General features: G+C 35.6%; 1 protein-coding gene across 1 annotated transcript in view; it reads left to right on the top strand.

The window, feature by feature from the left end:
* The window catches only part of B3GLCT (beta 3-glucosyltransferase), a 140,166-nt gene that overhangs the window by 62,593 nt on the left and 60,191 nt on the right, over positions 1-17,382 (top strand). The window contains exons 10-12 of the mRNA XM_049778461.1: positions 1,006-1,119; positions 6,157-6,256; positions 10,171-10,290. Coding sequence (XP_049634418.1) covers positions 1,006-1,119; positions 6,157-6,256; positions 10,171-10,290 — 334 coding nt within the window. The remainder of the gene's footprint in view (positions 1-1,005; positions 1,120-6,156; positions 6,257-10,170; positions 10,291-17,382) is intronic.

The raw sequence follows: 17,382 nt of genomic DNA on the forward strand, positions 1-17,382 counted from the left end.
ATTTCAACTCTTGGGTTATGTGATTTTTATTGTGTGATGTGAGCGGTAGTGAATATAAAGAAATTTCTTTGCCGCATTCAGCCATGCAGTTCCTAAGCATGTGTCAGGTGTCTCACGACAAATAGGTTCTGAGACACTCCTGCTATCTCCCTCTTGTTTAGGAGGTTAAATGACTATTTTCTTGAGTTCCTGTTTTTACAGCTCCTGAGTTCCTAAAATTAAACATTTCATTCCTTTCCAATTAAAAAACAAATACCTCTCCGCTGTCATACTGCAGTGATCTAAAGCAAACAAATCTGAGCAAATTTAACAATAGGAAAATGTGGTAGTAGTGGTTCTCCAATTCTCCCTGTCTTTAACTAGAAAGGTTTAGAGATATTGGTATTAAATCCACACAGAAGGCAACACCCTCTGTTCGAGGAAGCGATTAATTGAAGAGGAAAGGTATAAGTTTTTGGCTAGTTCAGTTCTGCTGTGGCATCTGGACAACTGAAGATATTCCTGATTGCCCTGAAAGGTGATTTCAGATCAGCCAGCGGGGATGTCTTTCAGCCACCCATATGCCTCTTTAAAACCAGAAATTGTAGCTAAGTCCTGATTTGTTTCTCTATATCCCCATGCTCAAGAAGGGAAAAGCAATCTGAATTTTATGATCCTTGATTTGCATACTGAGACAAAAAGGTGCATTTGTCAATTCAAAGAGCCGATCTCTTAACATCAGAAGAGTCATTCATTTTTGATTGTGTGTTAGTGTTTGTATAATATTCATTCAAGTGTCAGGTTCATTTTCATTTGTAATCAGAATTTTTTACTTACATTTACCAGGGTTATACATGTGAGTAATTTTTTTAGGACTGAAAAATCATAGGAAGATGCAAGCTCCAAGTATTTAAGCATTTGATGAATCACAAGTACTGATATTTTTCCTTTATAGGTCATTTTGCTGCCATTTTGAGATCCAAAACATTCTCTAACAGTGTCAGTTATGTTTCTTCTCTGTTACAGTTCCCATTGTGAAGCAGACTTGGGAGCATCAGGCCAGTCTCATTGAGTATTATAGTGATTATGCAGAAAGTACCATTCCGACAGTAAATTTGGGAATTCCTAATACAGAGAGAGGTGAGTTCTGAATTCTTGCCACTTCTCAGACTCAAAATATCTAGTTGATCCAACAAATTGGTATATAAGTTAAATATTTTATGAATAGTATGATTTTTACATACTTTTTTATTCTTTCCTTTCCTCCCAACCTCAGACTTGTAGATATGCATCAATTCTTTCATGTAAAGAAATGCTTTATCGTATAACAAAGGTTTTACATTTTGAGGTCACATTGATAGAATTAAACACATGACAGGAATCATCAGAGTTTAACAAAAAGTTATTTGTGTCTTTATAATTTACTGTGGCCATATGGGATTACTTTATACTTCTTTGTTCATACTATTATCACTATTATTGTTTGTGGTAATGGGGCTCAATCCCAGTGATGCACACACGCCTAGCTATAAAACAAGTGTTCTACTTGTGAGCCACATAACTGGTCCCTGCTTATCTTAATTTTGTTTCCATAAATAGTTTCATTTCCTCTGTAACCTACTGGTTGTTTAGTAGTGAGCTCTTTAATTTCCAAGTGTTATTTCTCTGTTTTTCAATTCTATTTTAAGTGAATCATTTCTGAGAAGATGTAAATACAATTTCTATTCTCTTTATTTTATGGAGATATGTTTTGTGTCCCTTCATGTCATCTACCTTGGAGAATTTTTCATGTGTATTGGATGAGAATGAGTATTCAGCTTCTTTTTTGGTGGGGGAAGGAGAAAGTATTTTTATTTTAAATATTATTATCTTGAATACATTTGGTTCAACAATTCAAAAGAATATACTATTACAAGATTAGTATGTGGCAGTCATAAATATTAAGCTTTATTCTGTTACTTTTTCAAATGATTAAAAAGTTACATCATGGCAGAGCTTAAAAATATATTCTTTTACCTTTTTTCTCATATAATTTGACAAATTTTTTTTTTGCATGTTTTTATTGTGGCCAAAGTGAATTACAAATCTTACACAGTGATATTTAAGGTACACAGTAACAATAAATGAGGGCATTTCCACCACTAGTGTTGTCCTCCCTTCATCCCTGTTCCTAAGCATATATCCCTTATCTTCCTCCTTTATCCCTCAGAATGCTAGTGTAACTAAAAGCATATATGTTAACACTATTGTAAACCATTTTTTTTTGCAGTTCCAGATATTTTTACTAGTGGTTTCTTACAGGTTTAGAGTCAAAGGAGCACTGCAAAAACAATGTTAGAGTGGCAATTATCGTTTGCATGGGCCCACCAAAGTATGGGGGTCATGGAAAGGAAAAACTTTGGCCTAAATACAAGGAGATCCTACTCCTGAAGTTTCCTGACATAAGACCATTTGTAGGCTTCAGGCAAACTAGTTTGTCTAATCCCGGTCATTGTCTGTAGTGCTCATACAGTTATATTTTTCACAGTCTCTGTTGTTGGTATCATGTTTCTGTATTGAAGATCCTGGAATCTGTATATCCTACATTGAAGTCAGGATGGTGCGGAGCAGCACCTAATTTCAACTCACAATTAAAGGGCAATGCAGAAAGCCCTGTCCAGTACGCAGGTCATTGTTATTGTTTAAATCTTCTCAGTGTTAAGGGAAGACTCTTTTGAGTAAATCGATGTCAGAGCAAGAGTAGGGTCTTCCCTGATAGAGGACTGCTTCCAGGTGATGTCATAGACAACTTTGGATGTTTTGTAGATGGCTTCCCTGGTTCAGGGGTGACTGGAAAATGCCCAAACCTCTGAGGCCTGTGACAGGTCATCATGTCAATGTTCAGGGTGTAAGGTTCCATTGCACCACAAGATTTGTGTGTTACTATCTCTATTAGATAAGAACTTATTTGTATGTATAGTATTTTCCATTTTAATGTGCCCATGCAAATGCTCTACCACTGTGCTGTCTCTCTGGCCCTTCAGATCTTCCAAAGTTGGTTTTGGGTTTATAAAGTTCCTTTGCTGTTGTTTATCTGTGAATCTGTGTTTTGTTCTTTCAAATATAAATGAGAGTGTGAGGTGTTCATTTTATTGAGTGTTTTCACTATATCCAATCACTGCCTTTTGTTATAGATGGTTTCCTTTGGTAAATCTGCTATAAATCTTAGGACATTCCTTTGTATGTGAGTTGTTTTATTGATCTTGCTGTTTTCAGTATTTTGTCTATGCTTTTCATCATTCTGATTAGGATGTGTCTTTGAGTATTTTTATTTGGATCTTTTTTAGCAGGTACCCATTGAGCAACCAGGAGTGGGTACATATCTCTCCAGTTCTGGGAACTTTTCAGCAATGATATCTTTGAATGTTGCTTCTTCACAGAGGTTATCTTTCTGGCCCTCTGGGTCATCAATTATTTGTTCCTCTTGAATGCATCCCAAAGTTCTCGTCAGCTGTTCATTTATTTTAGGACTTTCTATCTCTGTTGTTGTCCAAAGGCATTATTCAGCTTATCTTTGAGCTCACTGATTCTGTCCTCCGCAGTTGATACTCTTCTGATGAGTTTTTTTGGTTTCCCAGATACTTTTGAGAATGAAAAAGTAAAAGTAATAATCTGATTATCTTTTTGTAGAGAGTACTATCTTAAGTACTATATTAAGTTGGGGTGGTGTCATTCACAGTGCCTTTATTGATAAAATACAGTGTAGAAATATGCCATTTCTATAGTTACTAATAGTTTGACAAGGTTAATATTTTACTGATTCTGTTGCTCCTGCTTTGGGAAAAATTGTAGACTGAATTTTTATTTGTTTTTTTTTATATTAATATCTTTATTTAAACACTTTGATTACAAATATGATTGTAGTTGGGTTTCAGTCATGTAAAGAACACCCCCCTTCATCGGTGCAACATTCCCACCACCAATGTCCCAAATCTCCCTCCTCCCCATCCCACTCCCACCTGTATTCTAAACAGGCTTTCCACTTCCCTCATTCATTCACATTGTTCGGATAGTTCTCAGTGTAGTTATTTCTCTAACTGCACTCACTCTTTGTGGTGAGCTTCATTTTTTTTTTTTTTTTTTTTTTTTTTTGGTTTTTGGGCCACACCCGGTGACGCTCAGGGGTTACTCCTGGCTATGCGCTCAGAAGTCGCTCCTGGCTTGGGGGACCATATGGGACGCCGGGGGATCGAACCGAGGTCCGTCCTAGGCTAGCGCAGACAAGGCAGGCACCTTACCTCTAGCGCCACTGCCTGGCCCCTGTGGTGTGTTTCATACCATGAGCTGGACCTTCCAACCCTCCTCTCTTTGTCTCTGAGGATTTCATTTTAAAAACGTCTTTTATTTTTCTTAAAACCCATAGATGAGTGAGATTATTCTGCATCTATCTCTCTTCCTCTGACTTATTTCACTCAGCATAATAGATTCTATATACATCCATGTATAGGAAAACTTCATGACTTCATCTCTCCTGACAGCTGCATAATATTCCATTGTGCATAGGTACCACAGTTTCTTTAGCCATTCATCTGTTGAAGGGTTTCTTGGTTGTTTCCAGAATCTGGCTATTGTAAATAATGCTGCAATGAATATAGGTGTGAGGAAGAGATTTTTGTGTTCCTAGGGTATATCCCTAGGGGTGGTATACCTGGATCATATGGGAGCTCAATTTCCAGGTTTTGGAGGAATCTCCATATTGCTTTCCATAAAGGTTGGATTAGATGGCATTCCCACCAGCAGTGAATGAAAGTTCCTTTCTCTTCACATCCCCGCCAGTACTGATTGTTCTCATTCTTTGTGATGTGCACCAATCTCTGTGGTGTGAGATAGTACCTCGTAATTGTTTTGATTTGCATCTGATGATAAATGATGTGGAGCATTTTTTTCATGTGCCTTTTGCCCATTTATATTTCTTCTTTATCAAAGTGTCTGTTCATTTCTTCTCCCCATATTTTGATGGGATTAGATTTTTTTTCTTGTAAAGTTCTATCAGTACCTTCTATATTTTGGAGATTAGCCCCTTATCTGATGGGTACTGGGTGAATAGTTTCTTCCACTCAGTGAGTGGCTCTTGTATCCTGGGCACTATTTCCTTTGAGGGGCAGAAGCTTCTTAGCTTAATATGTTCCCATCTGTTTATCTCTGCTTCCACTTGTTTGGAGAGTGCTGTTTCCTCCTTAAAGATGCCTTTATAGACTGAATTTTTAAAAGTTGATCTTTATTTCACTTTCGGTTGGCTTAATGATAATTTATTCATGTACTTATTTGATTTATTTATATTCAGGCTGACCTAATTATTGCTTATATTTATTCTTGAGTTCCAAAAGGAATTTGATATAGCTTTCAAAAATATACACTATAATGGTTAAAATATATAAGGAAGTTAAGAATAAGGAAAATTTTATCAAATTGAGTAACAGTATTGATTAGTAAATATTTAGTTAATATAATTGTGCCACCAAAAATAAGATGAGGAGTATATTCTACTCATTTTCTCCTCCCAAACATTTTATTCTTCTCCTGACCCCCATTTTCCATCGAAAGATAGTCATTTATCTATGGCTAAAGGCTGTAACTCCATCTTATTTATCATTGTCTCCAGTGTAAGTTCTAGAACCTTCCACAGTATGTAACATATCAGAAGTTTAATAGCAAACATTTACTACAAAATAAATGAATGAAAGTATAATAATATTTTATTGTTTGCACCATCTTATATTTGGTTGTAGTATTTGAAATTCTAGTAGTTCCTTCAGAATAAAATATCTCTAAGAAATAATGTCACCTTTCTGTAATTTATGTGATTCTTAAAATGTCATTTGTTTGGAAGGAAAATACTTCGTCTCCCTCAAATTTTCTTAACTTGTCTAAATTTCTTTCTCTTTTCTATCCTCATTTCCTTCTGTGGGAATTGAATTGTTTATTTATCATGAACTCTAATTCCCCTCTGGTTCATTATGGAATTAGAAAAGGTCGATTAATTTTTTTTAATTATGAAGGTTTATACCACCATTTAGGGCTTTTACTAATAGTACTTTAAAGCTATATTAAATGTTTAAAAATAAACTATGTTTTTTAAAGAAACTAACATATTTTTTTATTTTTCTTTTCTTTTCTTCTTTTTTTGGCCTTTCCTAGGTCATTGTGGAAAGACATTTGCCATTTTGGAAAGGTTTTTGAATTATAGCCAGGACAAAATTCCATGGTTAGTCATTGTGGATGATGACACATTAATAAGGTAAAGGGTCATTCTCATCCTGGAATGCCTTTAACTCCTTTGCATTTTTAAAACTTTAGAAAACTGAGAGGGCTGGGATAAGAGATCTTATTTCTTGATATAAATGTAGTTTGGTTACTGGTACAACATAGTCCAATTAACACTACTGGGAATGTATTGGAGTACTGTAACAAGAATAGCCCAGAAAACTTTCTGGTATGGGTTTATTTTTTTTATCCCAACCCCCTAACCTTTCATAAAAACATCCAAAACCGTGATATCCAATCTAAGGGGAGTATTTTTTTTAGTTACTATGGTAATAGGGAATAGATTTACCCTATCAACTAATAATCACAAAAAGGAGCAAAATCTACCAAATAGTTTTTAAGATATTAGACATTAGTCAACAAAGGACACTGATCCAGAGTATAGGAAGCAAATAAGATGATCCCTCTAAATCAGGGGTCTCAAACTCGCGGCACACGGGCCATTTGCGGCCCTCCGTACAACATTTTGTGGCCCGCTGCCGGCCTTCAGATATCGCAGTATTCGCGATTATTCGCTTACCGAATAATCGCAATAAAAATCACATTAGTAAGAAAAATAATCGCATTAAACATTCACATACCCCGAGCAGTTCCGTTCGGGGTATGCAAATGTTTAATGCGATTTTTTGTGATTTTTTTTTTTTACTAATTCGATTTTTTATTGCGAATATTCGGTAAGCGAAATCCCTTATGCGGCCCTGCCTCACCCCTACTTTGCCTCCTGCTGCCCCCAGGTAAATTGAGTTTGAGACCCCTGCTCTAAATGCACCAGCACATTGACTTTAGAGTGAGTTTAAGTCATTGCCCAGGAAGGGGAAGTCAGGGGAAGACTGGAGAATCTTTAAGTTGAAGATTTGGTAAATCTCACTAAATAAACTTCAGGACTTGGAATGCTGGATTTAAGGACATTTTATTATGGTTTTGGCTTCTTTCTATGTAATTAATTCTATGTAAATCATTCTATGTAAGTGGTTTGTTCCAGTTTTCTATTTTCTTCAAGTTCAGTCTTGGAAGATTGTATGGTTCTAAAAATATTATCTTTTTCATTTCTTCTTGATCTTCTGGTTTAATGACATAGTATATTCATAGTTGCTTCTTCTAATACTTTGTATTTCTTTAATATTTTCTATAAACTTTTACTTCTATTTCTAATTTAATTTAGTAGGACTTTTTTATTCTATGTCTAGATAAGGGTTTTCAGCTTTTTTTTTTTGAAAACCAACTCTTTGGTTTCATTGAACTTTTGTATTATTTTCTTGATTTTCATTTTCTTTGCTTTTCATTTTTTGCAGTGATAAGAATTGAAATAACACTTACTTACACATCAATCATTCTACTGCTGAGCTGTATCCCTGGCTTTCTGTTTTCTTGGTTTCTATATCATTTAATTTCCATTCTAATTTTTTTTTATTATTTTCTTCCCTCTGTTTACTGTGAGTTTCAGTTTTTTGTTGTTTTTTTTTGTTTGTTTGTTTGTTTTAGTTCTTTAGTATGTTAGGTTAGGGGCTTTTAAATTATGTTTTCTATTATTTTTTTGTTTTTACTTTTGCTGTAAAACTAAGTTTCATTCTTAGTATTGGTTTTGATGTATTCCATAGATACTGGTAGCCTGTATTTTTATTTTCATTTGTTTCCATGGATTTTTCAATTTTTTCTTTGACCCATTAATTATTTAATAACATGTTGTTTGGCCTCCAGTTGTATTGAGTATTTCTGGTTCTTGCTTTTTGTGGTCAATTTATTATACTTTTAGAGCATTGTGATCTAAAAAGATATTTGATAGGATTTCCATTATCTTAGCATATTAACACTTGTTTTGCTTCCAGCATATATTCAGTCTTCAAGCATTTGCTTATACTATATTATATTATACTATACTATACTAATACTATTTGTATACTATAACATAGTATATACTTATACTATACATATACTAGAGGAGAATATGTATTTGACTTTGGGGCACTTAAGACTTAAGAGCTCTTTACCTGTTTTATTAGTCCCAGCTCTTTAAATTCTTCATTTAGGGCCACAGTTTCTTTAATAAATTTCTGTCAAATGATGAAAATAGTGCAGTTAAAGTTTCCAACTACTGTATTACCATCTGTGTATGACCGGAAGTCTATTGTTTTAAGAAAATTTCTTTCTTCTGCTTGGTGCATATGTGTTGATCATAGTGAAGTTCTCTTCACTATTAGATACCTATTTAGGTATCATTTCTGATGACCATTTCTGATATTTTTAAGACAGCATACTGCATATGGTATTTTTTATATTTTTAAATTAATTTATTTAAAGAAAAGCATTACATAGTTGACATAACTGATAAAAATATTTTAGGATAACCAAAAGCAACATGTTTTTTTTTTTAAAAATAGAAAATTGAAAGAAAAACTAAAGAGATGGAAGAGAAAGGAAAGAATATTTTTGAAAACTATTGACTCACAATGAATTCATTGAAGAACCAGCAGAAAGTTTAGTAAACTCTTCTTTTTTTTTTTTTAAATACAGCATATGGCATATGGTATTTTTTAAGACTACATATTACAAATGGTAGTTTTAAAGCCTTTTACTCTGTTTTTATTATAAGAGGTCAAATGTGTCTTTTATTTGTTTTTCGTTTGTTTTTGGGTCACATATGGAGGTGCTCATGGTTTACTACTTGCTCTACACACATGGATCACTCCTAGCAGTGCTTAGGGGATATATGGGATGCTAGAGATACAACCCAGGTTGTCCATGTGCAAGGCAAGCACTCTGTCTGCTGTACTAGATCTCCATAAGGGTTTCTTTTTTAAGCAGAAAAGCTTTACTTAAAAAACATTTTTTATTAAATCTCAGTGACTTCAAAGTTATTCATAGTTGAGTTTTATACATTCAGTGTTTAAACACCAATCCCATCACCAGCATCAACCTACCTTCACTACTGTTTCCAGGTTCCTTCCCATACTTCCCTACCTGCTATCTTGACAGGCACCTTTTAAATTTGGTCATTATAGTTTGGATCTCATGATTTCAGTGTTGTTGACTCCATAGTTTGGATATTAGCTCACTCGGTCCTTCCTTAATATCATCAGTGTACCTGAGTCCTCTTGACATCTGGCACTCATTATTTCTCATCTGTCATTCTCCCCTTCTACTCTATTTATTTTATTTTTTCACTATACTCTGGGGCCAAGAGAGATCCTGTTAACACCACTTTTAAGTGATGTCATCCTATCCTGTATGTATCTTCCTAACATCTTCCAGTTTTATCCATGTTTCAGTAAATTGCATAATTGCATAATTTCCTTACAGATATATAGTTTCCCATTGTATACATATACCACATTTTCACGATCTACTCCTCTGTTGTTGGACTTCTATGTTGATTGTAAAAATTCACTATAATACTGAGTGCTGTAACAAATAATGATGTTTCTAAGTCCTTTTGAATGAATATTTTTCTCTTCTGGGGATAGATACACAAAAGTGGAATTGATGAATTATATAGGAGCTCAATTACCAAGACCTTTATATGTTTTTCATAACCAGACAGCATTCCCACCAGCAGAGGATGAGAGTTTCTTTTTCACCACATCCCTGCCCACACAGATTGTTTCAAGTATTTTTGATATATGTCTGTCTCACTGGTATATGATATCTCGTTGCCTTGATTTGGATTTCCCTAATGATAAGTGATAATGAGCATTAAAATTCTTTAATTTTTAAGTCAATCATGATGAAATACAGTCATTCATGATTGAGTTTCAGACATAAATCACTCAGATTTTATCTCTAAATGATTTCAGTATAGTCAAGAGCCCTGGGATATCTGTACAAGTAGGTACTTCTTCTATTAACACATTTGTATTAAGGAACTTTGGTTTTTATTCCCTCTGCCATTAGCATCTCCAGGCTCCAGCATCTGCTCAGCTGTTATGATGCCAGTGAGCCACTATTTCTGGGAGAACGCTACGGCTATGGCTTGGGCACTGGCGGGTACAGCTATATCACTGGAGGAGGAGGGTAAGTATGAGCATGGTTTTCTCAAAATATTCTATATAATCAACTTCTGTCTCTCTCCATGATGGAAAAAGATGTCTGTAGCACTGGGATAGATACTGATAAGTACTTTATAAGTAGTAGTTATTTAGTAGGAAAGTAAATGCTAAATTATCTAAATATGAAACAAACCTACAGCAAATCATAACTCTTAAAGACACTACGTAAAATGCAAGTCAGGGAACTTTATGGAAATATTCCTATAGCAATGATTTTATCTAAAGGCAGCATACAATTAATTTTAATTGTTTAAATGTGGAAAAAATGGATATAGATTTTAATTTCAGAAAGCAAGTCATTAATCTTCAATTTTAAATGCTTAGACTTGGCAAATAGTTTAGACTTGACTCATTGAGTGATATTTATGTGGGTTTATAGGTTTTAAATAACAGATAACAGTCTTTGTTAAATGAAGCATCTGTCTTTTCTCTTCTGGGAGAAAGATTGTAAGTTGACTTAGATGGGTGGATTAATTGAGGAGTTAGTCTTTTCTAGTATATCTATAGTCTTTGCCTTTGCTCTGCTTAGTGAGCATCTGAGCTATTATTAAGTATATAATTTACATTCATTCATTATGAATTTGTTGAATGTCAATTGTATGACAGACACTAGATTATAAACTTCTGAGGAGCCTGGATTTTATATTCTTATTTTGCACTATAGAGCAATTCCACTGTAGAATCTCAAGAATTATCTACCTATTTGTCTGTTTGGCTGATCTCATGATGGATAGAGATTAGCTATAGAGCTATATCCCTATAGAGCTAGGGATATTTTGTTTTTAGGCTACACCTGGTGGCGCTCAGGAGTTATGCACTCAGAAATCACTCCTGGCATGGGGGACCATATGGGATGCTGGATGATCGAGCCATAGTCCGCCCTAGTTCAGCCACATGAAGGCAAATGCCCTACCACTGTGCTATTGCTCCAGCCCCAGATCTAGGTTTTATATGGAGATAACTTGGTTTGAGTAAGAAGACTGGTCTCTGTAGTAAAATCAGTAATGGTGTGCCATTTATCATTGGTAATAGGAGATAGGAATCTGTATATACCTTTAAAAATACATTACATTTAAGGCCAACAGGAACTGGTTTCTTTGTTGAAAAGGCTCAGATTATTTGCACCCTTAAGATAATGCATTTCATTTTCTGGCTAAGGTAATGGATAAGGATCAGGAAGTGTCACCTACGAAGCCAGAACTTTTCAGCTTGAAAGAAGCCCTGATGATTGTCTATTGGTTTCTCTATATTACAACACAAGAACTTTAATAACTTTTTTGACATTGAATTGATATTTTGTGCAGTTTCTGAAGATAAGTTGTTTTTTTTTTTTTCTTACCAGTTTGATTAGTTATTTCTCACAGTCTAATGCCAGATTGGTGTATACATTTTTTAGTGTTTCTGCTTCCTTACACATCTCAAGCTGGGAAACAGGTACTACTAAGATCATCATGGTAATTACATTAAATATTTTTATATAACACAATTATTATTTTATGTGTATATACCTCCCACTGACTCATTATTCTCAGCTAAATACTCTCCATATACATTCGTACAATTCAAAGCTTCATTTTTTCTAAGAGTTGCATAGTATTCTGTTGTGTAGATATACCATACTTTCTTTTTTATATATTTTATTTAAACACCTTGATTACATACATGATTGTGTTTGGGTTTCAGTCATGTAAAGAACACTACCCATCACCACTGCAACAGTCCCATCACCAATGTCCCAAATCTCCCTCCTCCCCACCCAATACCCGCCTGTACTCTAGACAGGCTTTCTATTTTTCTCATACATTCTCATTATTAGGACAGTTCAAAATGTAGTTATTTCTCTAACTAAACTCATCACTATTTATGGTGAGCTTCATGAGGTGAACTGTAACTTCCAGCTCTTTTCTCTTTTGTGTCTGAAAATTATTATTGCAAGAATGTCTTTCATTTTTCTTAAAACCCATAGATGAGTGAGACCATTCTGTGTTTTTCTCTTTCTCTCAGACTTATTTCGCTCAGCATAATAGATTCCATGTACATCCATGTATAGGAAAATTTCATGACTTCATCTCTCCTGACAGCTGCATATATTTCATTGTGTCTATGTACCACAGTTTCTTTAACCATTCATCTGTTGAAGGGCATCTTGGTTGTTTCCAGAGTCTTGCTATGGTAAATAGTGCTGCAATGAATATAGGTGTAAGGAAGGGATTTTTGTATTGTATTTTTGTATTCCTAGGGTATATTCCTAGGAGTGGAATAGCTGGATCATATGGGAGCTCGATTTCCAGTTTCTAGAGGAATCTCCATATCACTTTCCATAAAGGTTGAACTGGACGGCATTCCCACTAGCAGTGGATAAGAGTTTCTTTCTCTCCACCTCCCCGCCAACACTGTTTGTTCTCATTCTTTGTGATGTGTGCCAATCTCTGTGGTGTGAGGTGGTATCTCATACTTGTTTTGATTTGTATCTCCCTGATGATTAGTGAGGTGGAGCATTTTTTATGTGCCTTTTGGCCATTTGTATTTCTTCTTTGTCAAAGTGTCTGTTCATTTCTTCTCCCCATTTTTTGATGGGATTAGATGTTTTTTTTTTTTTTTTGTAAAGTTCTGTCAGTGCCCTGTATATTTTGGATATTAGCCCCTTATCTGATGGGTATTGGGTGACTACTTTGTCCCACTAAGTGGGTGGATCTTGTATCCTGGGTGCTATTTCCTTTGAGGTGAAGAAGCTTCTCAGCTTAACATATTCCCATCTGTTAATCTCTGCTTTCACTTGCTTGGAGAGTGCAGTCTCCTCCTTAAAGACGCCTGTAGTCTCAATGTCCTGGAGTGTTTTGCCTACGTATTTTTCTATATATCTTATGGTTTCGGTCTGATATATATATATATATATATATATATATATATATATGTATGTATGTATGTATGTATGTATACTAGGCCTCTATCTTCCATTTTGCCTTCTCAGGTCTAGTATATTCTTGTTGGGTTTCAGTCTGGTTGACCTATCCAGTGTTGACAAAGCCGTGTTGAGGTCCCCCACAATTGTTGTGTTGTTATTGATATTATTTTTCAGATTTGTCAACAATTGTATTAAATATTTTCTGGCCCCTCATTCGGTGCATATATGTTTAGGAGAGTGATTTCTTCCACTGTACATACCCCTTGGCTAATACAAAATGCCCATCTTTGTCCCTTACAACTTTCCTGAGTATAAAGTTTGCACCATCTGATATTAGTATGACCACTCCAGCTTTTTTATGGGTATTGTTTGCTTGGATAATTTTCCTCCAGCCTTTTATTTTGAGTCTATGTTTGTTCTGACTATTCAGGTGCGTTTCTTGTAGGCAGCAGAAGGTTATATTGTGTTTTTTGATCCATTTAGCCACTCTATGTCTCTTAACTGGTGCATTTAGTCCATTGATAGTGAGAGAAAGAATTATCCTAGACTTAATGCCATCTTTTTTTTTTCTTTATTTTTGTTTATTTAAACACCTTGATTACATACATGATTGTGTTTGGGTTTCAGTCATAAAAGGAACACCACCCATCACCAATGCAACATTCCCATCACCCAAGTCCCAAATCTCCCTCCTCCCCACCCAATCCCCGCCTGTACCCTAAATAGGCTCTACATTTCCCTCATACATTCTCAATATTAGGACAGTTCAAAATGTAGTTATTTCTCTAACTAAACTCATCACTCTTTGTGGTGAGCTTCATGAGGTGAGCTGGAACTTCCAGCTCTTTTCTCTTTTGTGTCTGAAATTTATTATTGCAAGAATGTCTTTCATTTTTCTTAAAACCCATAGATAAGTGAGACCATTCTGCGTTTTTCTCTCTCTCTCTCTGACTTATTTCACTCAGCATAATAGATTCTGTGTACATCCATGTATAGGAAAATTTCATGACTTCATCCCTCCTGACAGCTGCATAATATTCCATTGTGTATATGTACCACAGTTTCTTTAGCCATTCGTCTGCTGAAGGGCATCTTGGTTGTTTCCAGAGTCTTGCTATGGTAAATAGTGCTGCAATGAATATAGGTGTAAGGAAGAGATTTTTGTATTGTATTTTTGTGTTCTTAGGGTATATTCCTAGGAGTGGTATAGCTGGATCGTATGGGAGCTCGATTTCCAGTTTTTGGAGGAATCTCCATATTGCTTTCCATAAAGGTTGAACTAGACGGCATTCCCACCAGCCATGGATAAGGGTTCCTTTCTCTCCACATCCCCGCCAGCACTGTTTGTTCTCATTCTTTGTGATGTGTGCCATTCTCTGTGGTGTGAGGTGGTATCTCATTGTTGTTTTGATTTGCATCTGTCTGATGATTAGTGATGTGGAGCATTTCTTCATGTGTCTTTTGGCCATTTGTATTTCTTCTTTGTCAAAGTGTCTGTTCATTTCTTCTCCCCATTTTTTGATGGGATTAGATGTTTTTTTCTTGTAAATTTCTGTCAGTGCCTTGTATATTTTGGAGATTAGCCCTTTGTCTGATGGGTATTGGGTGAATAGATTCTCCCACTCAGTGGGTGGCTCTTGTATCCTGGGCACTATTTCCTTTGAGGTGCAGAAGCTTCTCAACTTAATATATTCCCATCTGTTAATCTCTGTCTTCACTTGCTTGGAGAGTGCAGTTTCCTCCTTTAAGATGCCTGAAGTCTCAATGTCCTGGAGAGTTTTGCCTATGTGTTGTTCTATATATCTTATGGTTTGGGGTCGGATATCGAGGTCTTTAATCCATTTGGATTTTACCTTCGTACATGATGTTAGCTGGGGGTCTAAGTTCAATTTTTTGCAAGTGGCTAGCCAGTTGTGCCAACACCACTTGTTGAAGAGGCTTTCCTTGTTCCATTTAGGATTTCCTACTCCTTTATCAAAAATTAGGTGATTGTATGTCTGGGGAACATTTTCTGAGTATTCAAGCCTATTCCACTGATCTGAGGGTCTGTCCTTATTGCAATACCATGCTGTTTTGATAACTATTGCTTTGTAGTAAAGTTTAAAGTTGGGGAAAATAATTCCTCCCATATTCTTTTTCCCAATGATTGCTTTAGCTATTCTAGGGTGTTTATTGTTCCAAACAAATTTCAAAAGTGCCTGATCTACCTCTTTGAAGAATGTCATAGGTATCTTTAGAGGGATAGCGTTGAATCTGTATAACGCCTTGGGGAGTATTGCCATTTTGATGATGTTAATCCTGCCAATCCATGAGCAGGGTATGTGTTTCCATTTCCGCGTGTCCTCTCTTATTTCTTGGAGCAGAGTTTTATAGTTTTCTTTGTATAGGTCTTTCACATTTTTAGTCAAGTTGATTCCAAGATATTTGAGTTTGTGTGGCACTATTGTGAATGGGGTTGTTTTCTTAATGTCTATTTCTTCCTTATTACTATTGGTGTATAGAAAGGCCATTGATTTTTGTGTGTTAATTTTGTAGCCTGCCACCTTGCTATATGAGTCTATTGTTTCTAGAAACTTTTTGGTAGAGTCTTTAGGGTTTTCTAAGTAGAGCATCATGTCATCTGCAAACAGTGAGAGCTTGACTTCTTCCTTTCCTATCTGGATTCCCTTGATATCTTTTTCTTGCCTAATCGCTATAGCAAGTACTTCCAGTGCTATGTTGAATAGGAGTGGTGAGAGAGGACAGCCTTGTCTTGTGCCAGAATTTAGAGGGAAGGCTTTAAGTTTTTCTCCATTGAGGATAATATTTGCCACTGGCTTGTGGTGGATGGCCTTAACTATATTGAGAAAGGTTCCTTCCATTCCCATCTTGCTGAGAGTTTTGATCAAGAATGGGTGTTGGACCTTGTCAAATGCTTTCTCTGCATCTATTGATATAATCATGTGGTTTTTATTTTTCTTGTTGTTGATGTTGTGTATTATCTTGATAGACTTACGGATGTTAAACCATCCTTGCATTCCTGGGATGAAACCTACTTGATCGTAGTGGATGATCTTCTTAATGAGGCATTGAATCCTATTTGCCAGGATTTTGTTGAGGATCTTTGCATCTGCATTCATCAGCGATATTGGTCTGTAATTTTCTTTTTTCGTAGCATCTCTGTCTGGTTTAGGTATCAAGGTGATGTTGGCTTCATAAAAGCTATTTGGGAGTGTTTCCACTTGTTCAATTTCATGAAAGAGTCTTGCCAGGATTGGTAGTAGTTCCTCTTGGAAAGTTTGATAGAATTCATTAGTGAATCCATCTGGGCCTGGGCTTTTGTTTTTGGGCAGACTTTTGATTACCATTTTTATTTCATCAATGGTGATGGGGGTGTTTAGATATGCTACATCCTGTTCTTTCAACCGTGGAAGATTATAAGAGTCCAAGAATTTATCCATTTCTTCCAGGTTCTCATTTTTAGTGGCATAGAGTTTTTCAAAGTAGTTTCTGATTACCCTTTGAATCTCTGTCATATCAGTAGTGATCTCTCCTTTTTCATTCCTAATACGAGTTATCAAGTTTCTCTCTCTCTCTCTTTCTTTGTTAGGTTTGCCAGTGGTCTATCAATCTTGTTTATTTTTTCGAAGAACCAACTTCTGCTTTCGTTGATCTTTTGGATTGTTTTTTGGGTTTCCACTTCGTTGATTTCTGCTCTTAGCTTTGTTATTTCCTTCTGTCTTCCTATTTTTGGGTCCTTTTGTTGAGTACTTTCTAGTTCTAATAGCTGTGTCATTAAGCTACTCAGGTAAGCTCCTTCTTCCTTCCTGATGTGTGCTTGCAAAGCTATAAATTTTCCTCTCAGTACTGCTTTTGCTGTGTCCCATAAGTTCTGATAGTTTGTGTCTTTATTGTCATTTGTTTCCAGGAACCTTTTGATTTCCTTCTTGATTTCATCTCGGACCCACTGGTTATTGAGTATGAGGCTGTTTAACTTCCAGGTGTTAAAGTTTTTCTTCTGAGTCCCTTTGGAATTCACAAATAATTTCAGAGCCTTGTGGTCAGCGAAGGTAGTCTGCAAAATTTCTATCCTCTTGATCTTATGGAGGTATGTTTTATTTGCCAGCATGTAGTCTATCCTGGAGAATGTCCCATGTACATTGGAGAAGAATG

This window comes from Suncus etruscus, chromosome 8 (genome assembly GCF_024139225.1).
Source record: "Suncus etruscus isolate mSunEtr1 chromosome 8, mSunEtr1.pri.cur, whole genome shotgun sequence".
NCBI lineage: Eukaryota > Metazoa > Chordata > Mammalia > Eulipotyphla > Soricidae > Suncus > Suncus etruscus.